The sequence below is a fragment of the Echinops telfairi genome, unplaced genomic scaffold (assembly GCF_000313985.2).
Source record: "Echinops telfairi isolate 266 unplaced genomic scaffold, ASM31398v2 ScPeMD7_18;HRSCAF=68, whole genome shotgun sequence".
Lineage (NCBI taxonomy): Eukaryota > Metazoa > Chordata > Mammalia > Afrosoricida > Tenrecidae > Echinops > Echinops telfairi.
Genome location: NW_022103915.1, coordinates 34,541,022 through 34,562,972, shown reverse-complemented (window position 1 = coordinate 34,562,972; position 21,951 = coordinate 34,541,022). Strand labels below are relative to the sequence as shown.

The following is a 21,951-nucleotide window of genomic DNA, read 5'->3' as shown; positions in this document are numbered from 1 at the left end:
GGCCCGGGCGCCCCGCGCGGGGCCTTTGGCCGAGGGAGGGGTGTGGACGGCCCTGTGGGTCCGGGCTCAGCACGCACTCTGCGGTGGGGTTGACCACCGAGCACTTTAACCTTCGCGCCTCTTCAAAAAGAAATCATTGTTTTGCTTTCCCCTGCTTCTGTTCCGTTCGTTTCACGGTCAGTGGCCCTTGTGTCCGGGCCAGATTGAGGGCGGGGCGGGGCGGGGTGACACGGGGATCTGGCTGGCATTTCGGCACATTTGTTTGGGCCGGTTCCAGCGGGGCCGTTTACCGAGAGGAAAAGGGAAAGTACCGCCTGTTGCTGCGCTCGGGACGACAGGCTTCTTTGAAAGGTCGATGTTTTTAAGCTGCGTTCTCACTGAAAGTTGTATTATTAGAATTTTTTTCCGTTTAAGCACACCGGGTTTGGGTGGGGTCTTCGGACATTCACGTCCAGAAAGAGGGAGGGATCTTCAGCTTCAGTTAACATTTTAAGGGATGGTAACTTTTTCTTTAGGAGAATTTAAGTATACTGCTTTCTTTCTGCAAACTTGGTCTGCATTAGAAACTCGAGAATAGCTGTAAGAAGAGGCAAAGTTGGTGACCCCCAATTTTTCCGTAAGGGAAACTCAGTTTCCCTAATTGGGGGAGAATGTCTGCTTGGAGAATGTTGTGCCTAATTTCACATAGGCAAACAGATTTAAATTTTTTATTAAAATTGTTTCAAAGGGCCTTATTGTTTGAAGTAAAACAACCAATGCTTTAAAATGGTGATGGCTCATGGCAATTTTTTTTTTTTTGAAAGAGACCTGCTCAGTCTTGCCCCATTTGGAGTATTGTGCAGTGTTATAATTTTCAATTAATTCAGGCCTCCGGAGTCATCTTTGTGCTAAGGTACCTGCCAGGGGTATGACATCACTAGTGAGCAGGTTAATTACTTTGGGTGTAAGAATCCTCTGACTGTCACAGAGTCTTCACAGCAGATTTCTGTTTTAACCTGGAGAATTGTACAGATTCCAAGAAGGAAACGGATTCTGGAGATGCTTCGGGTTACCAGTAGAGTGGCTTTAGCTTCAAAAAGACCTACCACGAACTGTAGTCATGATTATTACTTCTCTGTAACTAACAAACATCGCTAAAGGAAATTTAAAGCAAATGGAAACCAATCATTGAGTTTACCTGCCTCATTTGGGGAGTTTATTCAGCTAGATTCAATTCTCAGATAAATAAATATTTGCATGCCTGCTGTGTACCAGATGCTGCTAGTTTCTAGGAAAATAGAATTGCTTTCCTTTCTCATCTCACTTAAGGACAACTTCCCTTTTACCAAACCTTGGAGCTCTCTCTATATCCAGACCATCAGCAGGTCCTTCTGGGTCTACCTTCAAAACCTAACTAGAATCCAGCCATTTTTCATTCTCATCAGTCACTGAGTCAAAGCCGTGATCTCTCTCTTCTGGACTCTTGCATATTTTTGATGAGCCTCGCTGCTTTCATTCTTTCTTCTCCATCCCTTTTGTCTTTAAAGTGATCCTTTCAAAACAAATCAGATCCTATCACTCTTTGTTCTCAGTTTGCCCTCACAAGTGACTCAGTCCACATTGGCTCCTCCTATGATTCTTCCCACACAGCTTGTTCAGCATCAGGAACTATGCATTTACTCCCCCCCCTCCCCCCCACCCCTCAAGACGATTCCTTTTCTCCAGAGAATGTGTGTGCCTTGTTCTGTTGTTTCAGGTTTCTGGTGTGTGTAAGGCCTTCCCGATGTAAAAAACCAGCATTCTCCAGTTACTGTAGCACTTCTTACTTATGATCATTTTTGAGTACTTATCACTAGTTGATATACATGTTTAAATGTCTTTTGTATCTCAATAGAATGTAAACTTACGAGGATGGATTTAACTTTGTGTATTGCTGTATGCTCGGAAGCTGAAATGGGCACAACACATAGTAAGCCCTCAAACATTTCACAGATGGTTAGAAACGAACAAGACCCAACTTCTGTCTTCAAGGAACTTAAAGTCTAGTCTGGCGATAACTGGACAGTTACAAGCATTGGAACTATTATTATTATTTTAATTACTGTGTTTATTTTTAACAGTTTCACTGACATACAATTCACATCTCACACATTTCAGCAGTTCAGTCACATTTATGAGTTGTGCAATCATCACCACCGTCAATTCCAGGACATGTTTTCCTTCCTTGTACTCGTCGTTAGCTCCCGATTTCCCACCAGCCTCCCCGGGTATGTCCATTTGAATCTATTAATCCAGGCGTTGTCTTTATAGAGTTAGCTAATCTGGCTTTCACAAGACAAAATACAAACAAACAATCTAACACCAATGAAAGAATGAAACAGAAAAAACACAATTGCAAGCAAAGCAGAAAATATTACCAGCTGGAGCAATTATCCATTGGATCAAGAAGAGATCAATGGCAGGGTGTCACACTTTACCATGTGATAACTGGCTGCAGTGTGCTCTCTCTGCCTGATGACAAGGTCTTTCCCATCTCCTGTTCACAGTCGGAGGGTCTTCCCCAGAGGCTTAATCCATGCGGGGGACCCTGTAAATGGACTTTGGATGCATACTATTGCCTGCAGGCTTCTGGGTGTTCAGTATTTAATCTCTAATACTATTCCCTCCTCTGGTTTGGGTTTCATTATTGACAATTCTTGGATTTACACAGGCCTGGTGTGCTTCTTCTGTGTGGATTTAGCCAACATCTCACTTAGATGACTGCTTGTTTTAAAACAAGCCTTTAAGACCACTGGCACTATTGTTTCTGATAGCTGAGCATCATTTACTTTATTCATCACATTGTGCTACAGCACCAATATCTTTAGTGATCACTCCATTGGGGTAGGTATTGAGTAATGCCATGTCATAAGAACTGATTGTTCTTAGATAAAGGCTACAATTAAATTCCAGCTAAATATTCATATACCCACCACAGGATATATATATATATATATATATATATATATATATATATATACACACACACATATCTATAAATATAAAGTATAAATATGTGGCAGTTACATAATCGCCTCTCAACTTGAGGGAAGGGGTAGAGTCTAGCCTTTCAATCAGGTCATAGCCAATAAGGCCTCTGTGTGGGCATGACCTTTTTCTGAGGATTCTGGGAACTCTGTCTTCCTTCCTGGAGGCAGGACACACACTCTGTGTTACACATTCCTGTTGACAAGCCAAGTGGAGCCACACTGATGGCAGCCAGAGCCCTGGAGCTGGAGGACACACTTCGAGACCCACCCCAGAGCTGAGATGCTTCCACCGCCACTGGATCCACCACTGGCCTGTGATGTGCTGCATGAGTCTAAAGAGGAATGTTTGGACTAGTATCTGATATAAGGGCTAATATCAGACTTATGGACATGATCTGGACTGGGCTGGAATGTTTTCTCAATATACAATTGATCTTTGATATCAAGCTCTCTCATACACATGAGTGTCCCTGGATTTGTTTCTCTAGTCAACTTGGACTAACACTAAATATAAATAATAAATATAGATATGTTTTTTTAAATCATTTTATTAGGGGCTCATACAACTCTTACCACAATCCATACATACATCAATTGTGTATTGTATATTCATTACCCTCATCATTCTGGAACGATTATTAAAGGTTAAGATAGGGTAACACTTTAATAATCAAGGGTTTGACCCAGCTGGTTTTTTTTTTTTCTTTTTCCCCCTGAAGAAGATTTGTAAACATTTTAGAAAGCAATCATATATAGTTTGTGGAGAAATGGAATAGTAAAGATAATGGATTTTTCCCCCAGGATGGTAGTAAGTTCCTTGGTGGGCTGCAGACTGCAAGATCTGACACTGTTCCAGGGGAGAAGGTGAGGCACTGCTCTAAGAAGTTGTGCAGCCTCAGACACCCGCAGGGGCAGTCTACTGTAGGGTCGCGGTGAGTGGGATGGACTGAGCAGTCTCGGACACCCGCAGGGGCAGTCTACTGTAGGGTCGCGGTGAGTGGGATGGACTCAGCAGTCTCGGACACGCACAGGGGCAGTCTACTGTAGGATGCGGTGAGTGGGATGGACTGAGCAGTCTCGGACACCCGCAGGGGCAGTCTACTGTAGGGTCGGTGAGTGGGATGGACTGAGCAGTCTCGGACATGCACAGGGGCAGTCTACTGTAGGGTCGCGGTGAGTGGGATGGACTGAGCAGTCTCGGAAACGCACAGGGGCAGTCTACTGTAGGGTCGCGGTGAGTGGGATGGACTGAGCAGTCTCGGATACGCACAGGGGCAGTCTACTGTAGGGTCGCGGTGAGTGGGATGGACTGAGCAGTCTCGGAAACGCACAGGGGCAGTCTACTGTAGGGTCGCTGTGAGTGGGATGGACTGAGCAGCAGTGAGAGTCTTTCAATTTGGTTTTGTTTAAAGCGAATGCCCACGTTCTTTGTTCAAATCTCAGCTCTCAGAACTTAATTTGTTTGATTTTAAATGATGACGAGTGATTATAACTGCATGTTTAGTATGAGGGAGCTTCAAAAAGTTTGTGAAAATATGGCATTAGAAGATAATAGAATTTTGTCACAAACTTCTGGAAACTCCTTCTTGCTAAATGTGTATAGATTATTTGTATAGATTGTCTGTAGCCCGAGGACAAACGTCATTAGTGACATGTTATAACCTTAGACAAATAGGAGAGCTGGAGTTCAACCAGAACTTCTTGAACCTTAAGCCACCATATATTAAAAAATCAACAACAAACCCCAAACTCACTGCCACTATGTTGATTTGACTCAGCAGCTCTGTATGACAAGAGAACTGCCTGCGAATATGGTGTACTGCCTCTTTAAGAGCTCCAGTCTGTGAAGAGATTGTGCATTGACTCAAGAAGAATCCTTTTTTTTAGGGTGGGAGATTAAAAAAAATTTTTTTTTACTTAGGACTTTTTGTGTAGGATTCAAAAATTTTTGCTTTCTGTTAGTAGCTTCGTGGATACTTTGAAAGGTGAAGTTCAGGACTTAACTATTGCTTCTGAAGAGTCTAATCATGAGAAAATCAAACGTAATGTTCCCTTCTTAGTTCTCATTGTCCTTTCTGCTTCCCTTCAGGCACTTACCTCATTGTATCTTGGTGTAATTATTGTATGTGACCGGTCACAGATGGTGAGCTTTGTGGGGGCAGGCAGCATTTTGGTCTGGTGGAAAGCGACTGGAATGGGTGTTCAGTTCATCTTTGAGTTTTGACTCTGTTATTGATTCTGTGTCCTTTGGGCGAGCTCCCATATTTTCTGATCTTCGCTTTACTGACTTGAGAGAGATTTCATGGGTTATTTTCTAAGAAAACATTTATGAACTCGAAATTGTGCACCTTGCGTGGCTTTTAGTAAATGTCATTTGAAAGAATGGCTAATTAGAAGGGGGTTTCCTCTAAAATTCTGTAGGACTGGAGGGGATCAGATAGCTCTATATTTATGAAAGTCAAACTCTTACTCGTCATATTGCTCAACATACTGTTTTCTCTAAAGTGTTCCATTCCTCAGTGATGAAATGTGACTGACATTCAAATCTGTTTATTTAAGTGGTTGGTTCTCAAATTCTAGTAGGTATCAGAATTCATTGAACAGGTTGAACCTGTGCAGGGATAGGTACCCATTCTGATTCTGTAGATGCGGAGTAAGTAGTGTGGCACATTAGATGATATTTTATGATCACTCCAGGTAAGTTTTAGGAACTTTTCCATTATACTCTGACTTCACAGGTCCTCCACATACCATCCTGGCTGCCTCACAGGATCTCACAGCTAGCCCGGCTACAATCGTTCTTGATTCCTCCCACCCCCTTCTCACACAAACTCCAAACCGGTCTGTTTGTGTCCCTTTTCTTATGTACCAAATACTGCTGTAACAGAGAGAGCAGCAGTGGTTGGCTTTAAAGAAAGAGAATTTATTTGGTCTCATTTTTGGTGGCTAGAAGTCCCAAGCCGGGTTTTGAGGCCAAGTCAGCTCTTCCTATGAGCCTTCCTCCTAGCTCTGGCATCTGTATAGAAATGATGATCTCAGCTTGCATTCACTTGTGCATGGCCCTTGCAGGCTGCCTAGCTCTGTCTGGATGCGTGTGTCTGCTATTTTTATACCTCAAAAGTGATTAGCCGTAAGATCGCACCCTACACTGGAATGTACAACTGATTGACTGGTTGTATTACATCAGACTACATTATGGAAGTGATCACATCACATTACGTATAGATGATTGTGCTTGATTACATTATCAGTTCTGTGCAAGGCTCACTGATCTTATCCCGTGTAGCTATGACAGCACCTAGACTAGTGTTCGCCTGAACAGCTGGGGGTTATGAAATTAGCCATCACACCCTGTTCTTGTAGTCTTAGTTAATGGTGGGTCATATATGTTAGTTGCTCAAACCACCCCTCTCTCCTCCCTGAGCAAATCTTTTCAGTTCTTTTGTCAAAATACTGTATCTCAAACCCCCTTTTTCATTTGTCCATGTCATCTTCTCTCACTGCTACCTTAACCTCCAGTTTCTGTTCCTTGTTTCCCTACAACTCTTTCTCCATATGGCTAAAGGTACATGACGGGACTTAAAACCATTGGTGGCAAAATGGGACTTTTTCACCACTGTTTAAAGCACCTTCATAAGTATGTTTATGCATTTCCCCTTTTGCCTATCGTTCAGTGATTTCCTTTTGCACTTAGAATAAACCCCAAGCTCATCCTGCCGTGGTCTGTAGTTTGTGTGGTGTTCTGTTCATTGTACTACAATGCGGCTCTCTGCAAGGCTGGTTACTGCTGATGCTTCAGGGCGGGCTTTAAATGACATTCCCTCAGAGAGGTTTAGCCTGGTAACAGTCAATGTCATACCCTACACATTTCTTCCATGATGATTGTCATAAGCAATATAGTTATATATTTGCTTACATGTTTGCTGTCGCTAACATTTCCTTCGATTCCCTAGAAGTTTGGTCCCTGAGGGGAAGAGCGCCGTCTGATTTATTCAGCAGTATATGTCCCGTGCCTGCTCTCACACATGACTGATCTTAGGCACTGAATCAATACTTACTGACTGACATGTGTAGGCTTATCACCTTAATTGGTAGTTGGGAATAAGGGCAGTACTGTGGTATGCTCTGTTTTACGGTGGAGTCACATTTGATCTGGGAGTTAGGTTTTGTGTTGGAGTGCATGACAACTAAAAAAAAAATATTACCGAAACATCAAATACAGAATGACACTTGAAAAGCTATTAAAACATTCAAGTTGCAGCATATATGACTTTTTGTATGTCCAACTCTGTGCGGTCACACACATTCATGAATAAATGTATGTGACACACACACATAAATACATAAGGTACGGTAACCAAATACTAAAATCTCACAGCGATTGTATTCAGATACTAAATCATTCAAATAACATTTGTGATGATTTAAACTTTTTCTTTTTGGTTGTCCTCTGTTGTTTTCTTTTCCAAAGGTTTAAAAAATACTTTAAAGATCAGTGTGAACAAAACTTGCAAAGATGACCAAAACAAAACTTTTCATATAGGGGCAGGGGTGGCTTTTATATTTTAAAGTTACTATTTCTAAAGTTTTAATTATGCCGTAAAAGTTAGCGTATTATAAATCAGTGATTAAACCTGTGATGATTTAGTGTTAGAGTATTTTCTTTTTTACCCCCCTGAAAAGAATTGAAGTTTATTTGTAAATAATGTACTTATATTAAGGCGCTACAAAATGTTCCTGGAAAAATTCCTTTATCTTTTAATCACATTTTTTCATGAATTTTTTTTAACAAACTTATTGGCACCTCTTCCACATATTATACAGTTCAGTGATTCAATCATACCATGAAGATTTGCAGTCATTAACACAATGAATGTAGAACATTTTCTTTTCGTGTTTATTATTATTGTAAGTATTAGTCTTACAGTATTTTCTGTGTCCTTTAGGACAAGTTTTAAAATGTTTTGGTCTGTTTTGATGTATAATACTGGGCCTTTTCTTACCAGGGTTTTAAAATATTTTGTTTAAATGTAGTTATTTACATAATTAGCTGTTTCCACATAATGACTCTAGATAAATTAAGGGTGCACTGTTCAAAGGTGGTTTACTAGTGAAGTTTGCAAGAGAGCAGCCATGTTCATTAGCTTGTAGGAAATAAAGCGGTGGATGCACAGAAATGAGGATTCCTTAAATGTTTTAGTGTCTTACATGTAGATGGAATACTTTGTCATTTGAGACCCCAGGAAGTTTTAAATCGTTTAAAGAGTGAGGAAAGCTGATATTTTTCCTTTCCGGGCTCTGAGTCAATGCATTTAGTCAATAGTTTTCATCTCTAACTTATTGCAAGTTAATTTTCAAACATTTTATTATGACATAGAGACATAGGGAAAAGTGGAAGAATTATGGATCTTAGAGTTAACATTTGCTATATTTGTTTCATTATATCTCTGTCTACGCATCCCTCTATTTATCAGTCCATGTTTTCTCAGGGAGGGATGTTTATTAAAGTAAATAACAGGCATTAGTACCAGACCACCTCTAAACACTTGCACATGTATTTCATTAACTAGAGATCACAGCTCTTTAAGTGAACCATTCAGTAAGGTCTGATAAACACCCCTGTGTCATGTTGTGGAACATTAATGTCACCCTAGAAAGTTTCATCTATAGTTTGCAGTCCCGCCCCCGCCCCAGCCATTCTGATTGTTTTCTTTCATCATTTATTTTATCCTGTTCTAGACCGTAGTGTAAGTGGAATCATGTAAGATATGCCACTTATGGATCCTGCCTTTGTTCGAGTAGAACTGTTCTGTAGGGTTTTGTTGGCTAGCTGGCATCTTTACCGGAGCAGATTGCTAGGCCTTTCTCCCGTGTAGCAGCTGGATAGGTTTGAACCACAAACGTTTAGATTATTAGACACAATTATAAACCACTGGTGATACCAGTGGGAGGAGCCCTGGTGGTGTAGTGGTTACACATTGGACTGTGGTCTGCTTGGTCAGCACTTAAAAGCCACCAGCAGCTCCACGGGAGAAAGACTGGGCTTTCTACTCCCATAAACAGTTACTGTCTGGGAAATCAACGGGGGGTCATTATGAATCTGCATTAACTCCATGGCAGCGAGATTGGTTTCAGCTTACCAAAAAGAGGCCTGGCTGTCTTCTTGGCTTGAAGGCATATTTTTAATGGGAAAAAAAATAGCATATACATTGTATAATCCATTTTTCATTCAGCATAGTATTTTCCCAATTCATCCATGTTGTGACTATCAGAAGCTTGTTTCTTTTTACTGATGTTTAGTCCCCCTGTGTATGACCATGCCACCGTTCCATCCGTATCCATTCTCCTGTAGGGGAGGGTCTATCTGTTTGGGGCTATTAGGTATAAAGGTGCTGCTGCAACATGAATGTGTGCTTTATCAGAACTTAAAGAAATTGGAAAGGTTTTTGAATGTCAAAATTTTTTTCCAAATAAGATCGTTTTTTAGTTTAAAATAAGTTTATTAAAATGAAATGCTTCATCCTCATTTTCAATTTTTGTAATATTATACTGTACTTTTTTTGGTTGTTTTTTTGCTCAAGCTACCCTGGTGACAATAGTGGGTTATGAGGTTGGCTGCTGTAATGGCAAGGTCCACAGTGAAAAACCGCCAGCTGGACCGCAGGAGAAAGACGAGGTTTTCTGCTCCTGTTAAGATTTACAGTCTTGGAAACTCACAAAGACAGTTCTACCCTGTTCTGCAGGGTTGCTGTAAGTCAAAATCGACTCAGTGCCACTGATATTTTCTTTTTGCTCAGTAGTAAGCTTTTTCTGTTTTGTCAGTACAGGAGAAACATTTGTCTCATTTATATATAATAAATCAGAAATTATAGATAAATAAAAGAGGAGAAATTTAAGAAATAGGTTGGTTCCAGTTTTTAGCTATTATAGGAAACGCTAGTGTGACTGTTCTTGGAAGTTAAATCTTTGATCCAACCCTTTGTATAAATTCCTGAAAGTGAGCCCATTAGATAAAAAGATAACGATATTTACCTTTGATAAATAATCATTCATCTTACAAACATTATGTGGATCATTGAGAAAAATTATGAATGAGAGAATGAGAAATTGGTAAATGATCATGCTGGATTCTTGAGAAAAAGACAGGATTGTGGTCCAGCAAGCGTGTACTCCCGTAAAGAATTGCTTGCCTTGTCATCCTTGGGGAGACACAGGTGGTAAGGGTGAATGCTGCTTGAGGGAGGTTTAACAGTTTATGGTAAAGTTGAGGTAGTCTCTGTTAGGATTTATATGTTCTCTATGAAGTACAAAGTGAGTGGTTCTCTTACACATGAGTGGGGAGGTGGGGAGGGCTATATTCAAAGTTTGGAGAGTCCCCAACCTGCGAAATACATAATTGATTTTGGAGAATGGGAAAGTGAATGAACTAGCAAGATGGTAGGGTTGCTGGGCAATTTTGAGGGCACCCTTCAGACCCCAAAGAGCCGTGATGGTGCAGCTGGGTAAGCTTTGAACTGCTAATCCCAAGATGGGCAGTTCAAACCCGCTAATCACTCTGTGGGAGGAAGATGAAACTATCTGTTCCCATTAAGATTTACAGCCTCAGACACCCTGTGCAGGGTCCCTGAGTCAGATTCCACTAGATCGGGGCTCGGCACATTGCAACGACTCTGAAGTAAAATTAAAAAATTTCAAACGTTTTTATTACTCAGGTAATGATTTCATTTGTAAAAATATCTTGTTAGTGGAGGGAGGGTGGGGTGGAAAGGGGAAACCGATTACAGGGATCTACACATATAACTTCTTCCTTGGGGGACGGACAACAGAAAAGTGGGTGAAGGGAGACGTTGGACAGTGTAAGATATGACAAAATCATAATTTATAAATTATGAAGGGTTCATGAGAGAGAGGGACACGGGGAGGGAGGGGAAAAATGAGGAGCTGATGCCAAGGGCTTAAGTGGAGAGTAAATGTTTTGAGAATGATGAGGGCAATGAATGTACAAATGTGCTTTACACAATTGATGTATGTATGGATTATGATAGGAGTTGTATGAGCCCCTAATAAAATGATTACAACATAAATAATAAAGAACAAAAAACTCTCTTATTATGCTCAACAAGTATTAACTAATTATTAATACCTAACAAATATCACTAAATGCCCCCCAAAAATATATTTTTGGCTCCTCTGTCTCAAAAGTTTGCTGAGCATGTACTGAGTGGTAGTGGGGGTTTGGTTCTTCCTAGTGGAGAACACACTTCAGAGGGCTAAAGAGGAACGATCAGGAAGGAATTCTGGGGGAAAGTTTACCTAGAAGTTAACAACAAACCACAGAGTAGGTAAGACCTCCTGAGGAGATAGCATAACTCCTTGAAAAGAAAACGGCCGTGGACAGAACTCTAAGGCCCCCAAACACTTAAAAATCAGCAAAGGAAGGAAGGGAAAAAAAACAAAATCAAGAAAGGAACTTCTTATAGAAGCCAAAGACATTATTTTGAAGAGAAGCCCAACTGAAAACCCAAACCCAATGTCCACTTGATTCTGCCCCATAGGAGGGCAGCGTAGACTGCCCCACAGGATTTCCAAGGCTGTCTACCTTCGCGGATGCGCACTGCCACCGCGGTCTCCCTCAGCAGCAGGTAGGTTGGAACCACCACCTTTTGTTTCACAGCTGTGGGCTTAACCATCTGCACCGCCTACCCCCTGCAAACTCACTGCCTCTGAGTTGATTCCAATGAGGAGCAATCCTGTAGGAGGAGGTAGGACTGCTCCGGTGGGTTTCTAAGACTAATTCTTTATGGGAGTAGGAAGCCTCCCACGCCCCTTTCCCCCCCAGCAGTGTACCATCAGATCTCCTTAAAAAAAAAAAAAAAAAAAGCACAACAAGGGTTAAAAATGTCAAATTGTCCTCTAGAAACATAACCGTGATTTAGCTTCGTATTAAGATTATTGAGAGTCCTTGTCTTTCAGCCTCCACCTATGACATAGCAAATCAGGGTGTTGTTATGACTACACATGTCTTATTCAATAGAATGTTGGATAAAACCATTTTAGGGATACTTTGATTTGGATCATAGGCAGAATTTATTTTAAGGTACTTTGCAGTTCATTTTTTTCTTAGTGCAAATTCAAATTAAGGAAGTTTACCATATCACACTTGTATTATGTAACCACTTCGATCTATTTTTCTTATTATTTGTAGCTACATAATTTCCACAGCAGGCAACTGATAAATAAGCAGGGACATTGAAAAAATTTTTAATAAATCATTTTATTGGGGGTCTTACAGTTCTTCTAACAATCCATACATCCTGTGTATTAAGCACATTTATACATATGTTGCCAGCATCCTTTTCAAAACATTTTTCTACTTGAGCCCTTGGTGTATCAGCTCGTTTTTTTCTCCCGTCCCCCCCTCATAAACCCTTGATAAATTATAAACTATTATTATTTTCATGTCTTACACTGTCTGCTCTCTCCCTTCACCCATGTTTCTGTTGTTTGTCACCCTGGGTAGGGGTGGGGTGGGGGAGTTATTGATCATTGCCATCAGTTCCCCCTTTCTCCCCCACCTTCTGCTTCCTTCATGGCATTGCTACTCCCATTACTGTGCTTGAGTGGTTTATCTGTCCTTAATTTCCTGTGTCAGAGCTCTGAGCTGTACCAGTGTCCATGTTCTGGTCTAGTTGGATTTGTAAGGTAGAAGTGGGGTCATGATAGTGGGGGCGGGGGGAGGAAAGGGGGAGGAAGCATTAAGAACTACGGGACTGTTGTGTGTTTTGTCAGTGCTATACTGCACCCTGGCTTCCTTGTGACCCTTTAATGAGGGGATGGCCAATCGAGAGACAGTTCTTTAAGTGAAGATTTGATCTATGTTAAATCAGATGGCTTTCATGTGTCTTGTGTATGGCTGGATAGGGTGGAAAGTTATTTGGTGAGGAGAGTTGCCTAGAAGTAGCAAAAGCAATGGTATGGAAAAGGGACGATCATAAGGAATACGGTATTCTGTAGATTTTACTGCTGTTGGGTTTGGGGGCATAAAGATGAATTTGACCAAGTCACAATGAAAGAAGTAACTGCTAGTCTCCTGGAAGTTGATTCAATTCCTGCTTTGGTAGAATTGTAAAACCATTCAGTTTTTCCCTCCTTTTTGTGACTAGGAGCCCGCTTAGTGTATTGGTTACACATTGGACTGCTAATTGGAAGGTTAGCCGTTCGAAAGCACCAGCTGCTCCTTGGGAGAAGGACGAGGCTTTTGTACTCCTGTAAAGTCTTACAGCCTTGGAGACTCACGGGAGCAGATTTCCCTTGTCCTGTAGGGTTGCTGTGCTTTGGCATCGACTCGATGGCGACGAGCTTGTTGTTTTTTGTTTTGTTTTGTTTTTTGTTATTGGAACCTGAGCAGTTGTCTTGCACTTTGGGCACTATTCTCAGTTGCTTTGTGTTATAAGAATAATAACCCAAGAAGCAAGCAATCCTTTTGAGGTCTGAAGGAGAAGCGGGGAGTCCTGTTCCGTAGAGTTTTGTGTAAATCAGAACCTAAGGGCCAGCTGTCCTCAGAATAGGCAGGACGATTAGTCACAAGTAGAACAGCTTGAATCATGCATCTGGCTGTTTTTCTTTTCCTCCCCCTCCTCACCCTGAAGTGTTGTCTAGACATAAACTGAACAGATCCAGCCATCGCACCTTAATTGTTTCTCTACAGCTCGTTACTTTGGAATAATTTTAGATTCGCAGAAGAGTTGTAGAGATAGTACAGAGTTCTCATATCCCCTCCACCCAGCTTCCTGGACGGCGGACGTCTTACATAACCATGGTAGTTAGGAAGATCACATTAACATTGGTGCAGTACTGTTAACTAAATGACACGTTTTACCTGGATTTTCCCCAGTTTCTCCACTTCTGCTCCCGGAGCCAATTCTGAAGACTGTGTTGCATGAAGTATCATCTTCTTTCATAGTTTGTTTGTTTTTCTTACAGTTTTCTGCCTGCTTGGCATTATTCCTGCTTGTAGCTTATTGGCATTCTACGATTCTCTTCTCTGATGAATTACCTAATTCATAGCAATTTTTTCAAATGCTTCATAAGAAGTATTAGTTTAAAGGTTTTATACCTCTGATGGCTACATTTTGGGTGGACCAAAAAGAACATTCTGAATAATCTTTGCATTATACATTGATCAGTAACCTATGTTAGTGTCTTGTAAAATAGAAGAATCTCACATAGTATTCTGAGAATCTCACGTGAGGAATCATGTCAAGTGACATAATTCTGAAGATAAGAAAAACTTTAGACCGCATCCGGGGCACAATAGACACTCGACTCCCAATCTCTTGGCTTCCTATGCACTGGCATTTTCCCTAATTTATAAAATCGAGGCATGAGACATGTACAACGCCATGTGACAGGGTAGAATATGATGAATCCCTTATGTGTCATAGAATGGTCAGGAATCGGAAAGAGAATGCAATTATTTCCTAGAATATTTTACACGGAGGGTAATTCATTCAGAATATTTACAGTCAGCTGGGCACTGAGGCCTTACAATGGGACTCTTAGGAAGTTTATTATTTGTATTGGAAAAACATGTCCTTAACCTTCCCAACAGGTAAATGTATCTTTGTTGTGGGAAAAGATGGTTTATTATAAGAGTAGATAAAAAAGTAGATGTAGTGATCAAAAGTACTTTATTATGCTGTCAAGTGCTTTATTATAATATATTAAACATAATAAGGATTCCTCACTGGATTATTTTTTAACTTCTCAGAATGTTATGTATGCCCACAATATTACTGTTCCCAGTATGTACCTGGAATTGTTAAATGATGTACAAGAAACAATTAAGTAAAACCTAATAAGTCAACTCTCATTTATACTCAGTAGCGTACTATTTATTTTTCAACAATCCACATTATGGATGACCCTATGGAAAAGGCCAAATGATGTTTGCGCGGGCTGTTTTGGGAGCATGTTAGTACTGAAATCTTAATTTAAAAGTAACACATATATTGGATGAGGCTGTTTGCTGCTCTAAAGATTTACAGTCTAGGGGAAGGGAGACAGCGGTCAGTGTGAGATATGAAAATAACTTATAATCTATTAAGGCAGTGGTTCTCAACCTGTGGGTCATGACCCTTTGGGGGGTTGAACTACCATTTCACAGGGGTCACCTGAGTCATAACAGTAGCAAACTTACAGTGATGAAGTAGCAACAAAAATAATTTTATGATTGGGGGTCACCACATGAGGAACTGTATTAAAGGGTTGTGAGTTAGGAAGGTATTAAGGGGTCATGGGGGGGTGAAAGAGGAGCTGATCCAAGGGCTCAATAGAAAGTAAATGTCTCGCAAAGAATGATGGCAACATATGTACAAATATGCCTGATAAAATGGATGTATGGATTGTAGTAAGAGGTATAAGAGCTCCCAATAAAATGATCTTTTAATAATAAAAAAAAAAGATTTACAGTCTTGGAAACCCTTTGAAGGGTCACTATGAGTCAGAATGGACTCAGTGGCTGTGGTTTTGGTATTTTGGTTCGATATGGCTTAAAACTGAAAAGCCAAGCTCGCTGTCATCAACTTGATTCTGACTCATATTGAGAGTAGAAAGCTTCATCTTTTCCCCTTAATATGCCTTAGGAATTTTACATTGCACCATATCTGGTCTTTGGCATGAGTTTCATTCCTGTTTCTTTAGTTGCTTTTGTAGATATGTAGGCTCATATGTAGCCTTGCTTTAGTGGAAGGAAAGGGCTTTTCATAGCCTCGTCAGTGGTTTAAAAGCTATACATGCAGCAAGAGAAAGTGCTTGTGATGAAATTGTCATGTCGACATCATCTTAAATCTGTCTGTCTGTCTTGTCTGCCTCTCTGATTACTAAGGCAGTCACTCATCTTCTTTGGAAGGACATTAGAAGTTCTTTACTAGTGTGTGTCTAGTACTGGGAAGTACTGGACCAAATTGCACAGTCTTTCCACATAGACAGCACACAAGGCAGAGCTACCGTTGCTTTTATCATTCGATTTAAAAATCATAATAGCTGGGCATTCGCTTCCTTGGGGCCCCATCTGCTCCACCTTAATAAAGCGAGAGTCTGGGGGTAGATCCCGGGCATGTGTGTTTTGACACCTGTCCTCCCTATCCCCAAGGTCGAGTTGTCTAAACTAACCAACAGTATGACTAAGTCATTATTAACTAGAGCTCATATTTTATATTTCGATTTTTTAGTTTTTAACATTTTTCTCTTGCAGGGTTCTAGCCAAATGATTGATTTTCACTATTGATTTTTTTAACTTTTCACCTTACAAAATTAGCTTATTCGCTCTAATTTTTCTGTTGATTTTCAGTGTTGTTTTTTCCCCAGATAAGTAACTATGTGTCTATAAATAACCATTACACTTTCAAATATTTATACCTTTATATTTATATTTATTCCTTTAGTATGGTTGCTTTGCATAAAACTTAATGTAGCTCTATTAAATAATGCTGAAAATCTGGTGACTGTTGCCTAGGTTCCACCTACAGTGGAATCCTAATGTTTTACCCTCAAGCACCTTCCCTCCCTGGGACTTGGTTTGAAAATATTGGATTTTTCCTTAACTGTGTTGTGGAAGTATTGCACTCTTCATTTTCCAGTGACTTCTCCCGTTTGATATCAGACTGTTAGTTGCCTCCGTATAGGCCGAGATCTCCGAGGTCTCATCTGTTCTTCTTCTCTAGCTCATCTTTTGGTTCCTCCAATGTGTCTACTCAGAGACCTTTTTGTTTGCTTGTCTTATTTTTGTCACTGTATTGCTTAAACAGTCTTCAAACGGCAAATGCTTATTGCACAGTTGGGTGCCATGCACTATCCACTGTAAAGGTTTCTCGTCTAGTTTTCATCATAGCCCCATGGAATGAAGATACTATTGCTATCTCCATTTTACAGGTAGGGAAACAGAGGCACCTGGAGGTTAATCTCTGGCTCAGCGTTAGGCAGATGGCTACCGCCCTTTCTTCCCTTAGACTTAAGCACCACCTACCTGCGTGCTGTCCTCCTCTGCACAGTTGTGCAGATGCTTCCTCCTGATTAAACTGCTCCAGAAGTCCTGGGTGGGTTTGAGATGAACTGTCCCCTGATCCTTTTCAGTGTGTTCTGAGTCTAGAACTCCCAGAGCTGTCATTCCCATCGTCACCTAATGATATCCTTCATCTCTGCTCCCCTTCTTGCCCTGCATCTTACGTGAGCGCAGTGGAAGCCCATGATCAAGCCCCGTGCTCGCTCTCATGGCTTTAAAGTGCAACCCTGGCCTCAGCCATCCTTTTGGAGAGGGAGGGAGGAGTAGGCAGAAGTATCACAGGCCTTTATTAAACTTTAAAGTGCCTTTGCTTATTGGTTTAATGTGGGGTTGGCTCTTTTCTGCCTGTCTTTATATCCAATACTGTCTGTCCAATTACCCAAAACCAAAACTTGAATATAGGAAGAGTGGCAACAGAGGCACTCGCTGCTACCTTAGCTGCATATTTCAAGGGCTTAACCTGACCTTGGAAGGGTGATGCCATTGGCTTCAGGATGGTAGGGGCAGGGATCCTGCATATACAGGGCGGCTTGCCCAGCAAAGGATTTTCTGAATGTGAACAAGGAGGTTGAGACCACGTGCCGTGGAGCATGAATCTTGATAGGTGGGTTATTGCCCCCAGGAGAGTGAAAATTGTCTTGGGGGTGGGAGTCCTTATTAGGTGTAAATTACATAAATACATCTATGAAGGGCTTCAGAAAGTTAATAGAAGAATTCCCTTTTTATTTTCATTTTTCTCATGGAGCTTTTGACCGTATTACATACAGATATACAGTAAATTTGTTGTATTAAAACCTCTTACAGGGACTCCCTGCCATTCAGTCGATTCCAACTCATAGTGACCCTGTAGAATAGGCTAGAACTTCCCCTGTGGGTTTCCCAGACTGTAACTCTTTATGGGAGTGGAAAGCCTCAACTTTGTCCCTCAGAGAGACAGGTGGTTTTGAACTACTGACCTTGGGGTTAGTAACCCAAGATGTAACTACTATGCCACCAGGGCCGCTTCTATCAGGGAAGATGGTGGCATTAGGAAAACAGATGTCTAAAAAGGCCTCTTAGAAGGCAGGGGAAACTATCTGGTATAGTGGTTAAAGACTCAGATTTGGGAATCAGACTTTGTAGGTATGAACCCTGTTTCTAGCACCAGGTGCAGGCAAAGGACTTAATAGCCTCAGTCTAATCATATGATAAATAAGGAGTCCTGGCGGCACCACTGTCATGCATGCAGCTGCTAACCAAAAGGTTGGGGGTTCAAACCCACCTAGTTGTTCCACAAGAGAAAGAAATGACATGGCCAAGAAAACCCCATGGGGCAGGTCTCTGTCATGTGGGAGACTATGAGTCAGAATTGACTTGCCGCCACTCAAAAACAACAAAATTAGGATGATGGTATTACTGGTAGGGGTAAAACTAAATTATCCCAGGCTCTGAGCGTGAGAAAGGAGCCTGTTTTGTTTATTGCTATAGTACCATTCCTTAGAGAGTGTCTGAAACGTAGGTGTTGAGTAAATATACATTGAAGGAGCCCTGGTATCGTGGTGGTTCCGTGCTCAGCTGCTCACTGAACGGTCGGTGACTCAAACTCAATGGCTGCTCCGTGACAGTCTGTTTCTGTAAGGGTCGCGGCCTTTGAAACCCTGTGGAGCAGGCTTCCTTGGAGTTGGAGTTGGCTTCATGGCAATGGGGGATAAATGGGTGTTGAATGAATGAATATCGCTCCTAGGTGTTTATCCCTAAGCTGTCTTTATGGAAAGTGAGGAAATGTGGATGTTGGGTATGCATTGCTCTTTGTTCCTTTTTCCTGCCTCCCAGTTAGGGAACTTTGCCATTTACTTAATCTTGAGTATATAGTGTGATATAGTGCCTAATGTTAGCACTATTCCTTTTAACGGGAGAAATGTGCGTATATAGCGCTCAATGCCATCATTCTGTTTACAGAAAATTGAGTGAGCTCAGAACAGATGTGATGGAAACGCTATATGAGTTCTGGCAAGACAGATATCAGAGCTAATATATTCCTTTTAGCTTACAAATCTTAGGATTTTCATTCTGATGTCAAATCTCAACTAATAATTGATTCCATTACATTTTAGTGTGAACTATAGCAGAGTACAGTAAAAGAATAACTTGATAAGCTTTTGTGTGTACTTTATTTTCTTTATTTAAAATTTTAAGTTTACTTGATCATAAGAATTTGGTTTTCCTCTGAATCAGTAAATTTGTTAATAAATTTTTTAAAGCCTTAAATTTGAGTTTTTTTATGTTGCTATTTTATGATTGTATTTGTAAGAGTAGTTAATCAGTCAAAGAAGAAATTAATTGTTTTAAAAGTATTTTCCTACTCTCCATTGGCTATACTTTGCCTTTGCCTTTTGGGAGGTACTGTTTAGTGAAAGGAATAAACTACCGGTAAGTCATGTTGACAGAGCTTATTAAAGAGTGCTTGCTTTCTCTTAGTATAAACTCTGAGATCGTTGTTTCAGTAGAACATACCAGATGCAAATGAAATGAAAAACAGGTCAAGCTTTTTTAATTTGGATTTAATAAGACAAATTCGGGGTCTCTTATGTAGAAATTCCACTTTTAGCAGTTATTCAGGGATTAATAAAACTGATTGATCTCATGAAAGAGTGGTTTATACACCACAATGCCAAGTTACCAGTTTCTGAAAGGATGGATGTGGTTCTTCTCATAGTGCATCCCACCTGGGTTTGTTTACTCAGAGAAAGATGTAAGTCAAAACACTTGTGTTTCTCGTTATGTGCTTGTTCCTTCAGATTTTACTTTGGGCACATTTTGGTCAAGAATGGAGTCTAGTCTCTAGAAAGACAGACCTGTACCAACGACTTTTGGATGCACAAATAAGTTCTGACATGTTAAGGTTGGTTGCATAACAGCTGGGATAACTTAGAGATAGGTACAGTGAACCCTCGCCACTTCGCGCTTCGACTTCCGTGGCTTCACTCTATCACGGTTTTTGTGTAACAGCGCATGCTTTGTCATTACTGCCACTGATTGGCTCATACTGTACATGCTTGATGCCATAAATAATATAATAAATAATAAATGATAATTGTAACGTCCAAAATGTTTTACTGTATTTTCCCTTTTTCGTTTAATAAATTGGGTAATACGAGTGTAATGGTGACTAAGGGTGTTTTTTCATGTCCTCTATGCTCTAACTACGAAAATATTTGATTTACAAATAAGGAATCCTACTTCGTGGAATTTCATTTATCACGGTAGGGTCTAGAACCGATTAACCGCGATAAACGAGGGTTCACTGTACTTTAATTTTAACAGAAACAATTTCAACACATCCAATAACTGAAAAGCAAATAAAAAGCTCACTTCCTTCAAGTTAATTCCTACTCAAAATGACCCTGTAGGACACAGCAGAACCGCCTGGGTTTCAAACTGCTGATCTTGGAGTTTGCAGGCCAGCGTGCAACCTACACTACCAGGACCGACCTATAGATAGGGTTACATGATGACAGTTTATTTGTAAACCAGTTGCTCTTAGTGCAGTTGTAGTCTATTAAGAGGAAATCGGTTGACCTATATGTAGTTGGATTTATAGACCTCGTGTGGCTTTGTTTCTTGTAATTTTTAGGCACTTAAATGTATGCCGTTTTGGTTATTAAAACCTTCTTCCCTTTCTACCAATAGTCTTTTCATATGTCAAATGTGAACGGTAGCACAGATAGGGAACTGGACCCTGCTTATCCATTTATCTTTTCTAGGGAAGAAGGTGAAAGATTTTTCTGTCAGGATGTGTAAGGAGAGGAGGTTGCCTCTGTGAGTTACAGGGTTACTTGTAGAAGTTTTTTACAAATCATTTGCTAGATAACTTTACATACAATCATTTAATTTTTACCTCTGTTTTGCTAGAGATTGGTAGAGCAGACAGAAACTTTAAGAAAAAAATTGAGTTCAGTTTTTCTGTTAGTGATTGTTTCTTTTGCAGCTTCCTAAAAGCACCGTTTTTTACACCTTGCTAGTTGCCAAGTCAAAACCCTCAAATTACGTAAGTAAGAAGCATGGGTTTTAAAATAGTAATCTGGATTAATTCAGTATTTTGATCTTATAAACAATTTACTCTTCTTTTTGTCATAGCTCCCAGCAAAGATTGATGACCTCAGGGAAGTGACAATTGTATTAGCTATACATTTATAGCTAAACAGTTGGAAGAAAGTATTAATTTAAGTACCCCCCCCCCAATCTTAAAGGAGAAATGTTAACCTCTGAATGGGTATTTATTTTGAAAGATCGATTTAAATTTTTTTAACTTCCTATGATTTTCTTAAAATTTACCTACTTTCAAATACAAACCGTGTCTGTTTGTGTTTTTTACGTGATTATAATGACAGGACCCTCCTCCAGTCCTTAGCTTCCTGCACTGAAGATGTCAGATAGTAAAATGAGAAACACCCAAAATAAACCAGTATTATTTACAAGTCAGTAAATAATAAACGAATAAGGCATTATTTGAAATTAGTTTCTTGTAGTAAGAAGCAGATATACCATATACTTTTGCCAAAAAACTTGTAAGACTAGCTACTTTTCAAAATTGCTTGTGATTGTTTTGCTTGGCGTGCAAGCAAGGCAGAAGTTGCTGTCACAGTTTCATTCCTGGATGTGGTAGGGTTTTAATGGTGTACGCTATGGACAAGCAATTCCTGGCTTGAGTTGGCTGTTGGTACTTGGTTTCACAGTGGGATGAAACTGGTGCCAATGGGAGTTAGACGTTTGCACATGGGATGGACGGCTTTGGCACACACAAGGGAGAAGTGCTCGATGGCCTTTTGCTTGGTTTACTGGTTAGAGAAGCAGAGGATTTTTCCTTTAGAGCTGAGGTCAGCAAATCACCCCATGGAGGCT

At 40.5% G+C, this 21,951-nt stretch overlaps 1 protein-coding gene across 1 annotated transcript in view; it reads left to right on the top strand.

The window, feature by feature from the left end:
• The window catches only part of PCNX1 (pecanex 1), a 175,652-nt gene that overhangs the window by 2,680 nt on the left and 151,021 nt on the right, over positions 1-21,951 (top strand). Inside the window, exon 2 of the mRNA XM_045288192.1 lies at positions 21,038-21,097. Within this exon, the coding sequence (XP_045144127.1) occupies positions 21,038-21,097 (60 nt within the window). The remainder of the gene's footprint in view (positions 1-21,037; positions 21,098-21,951) is intronic.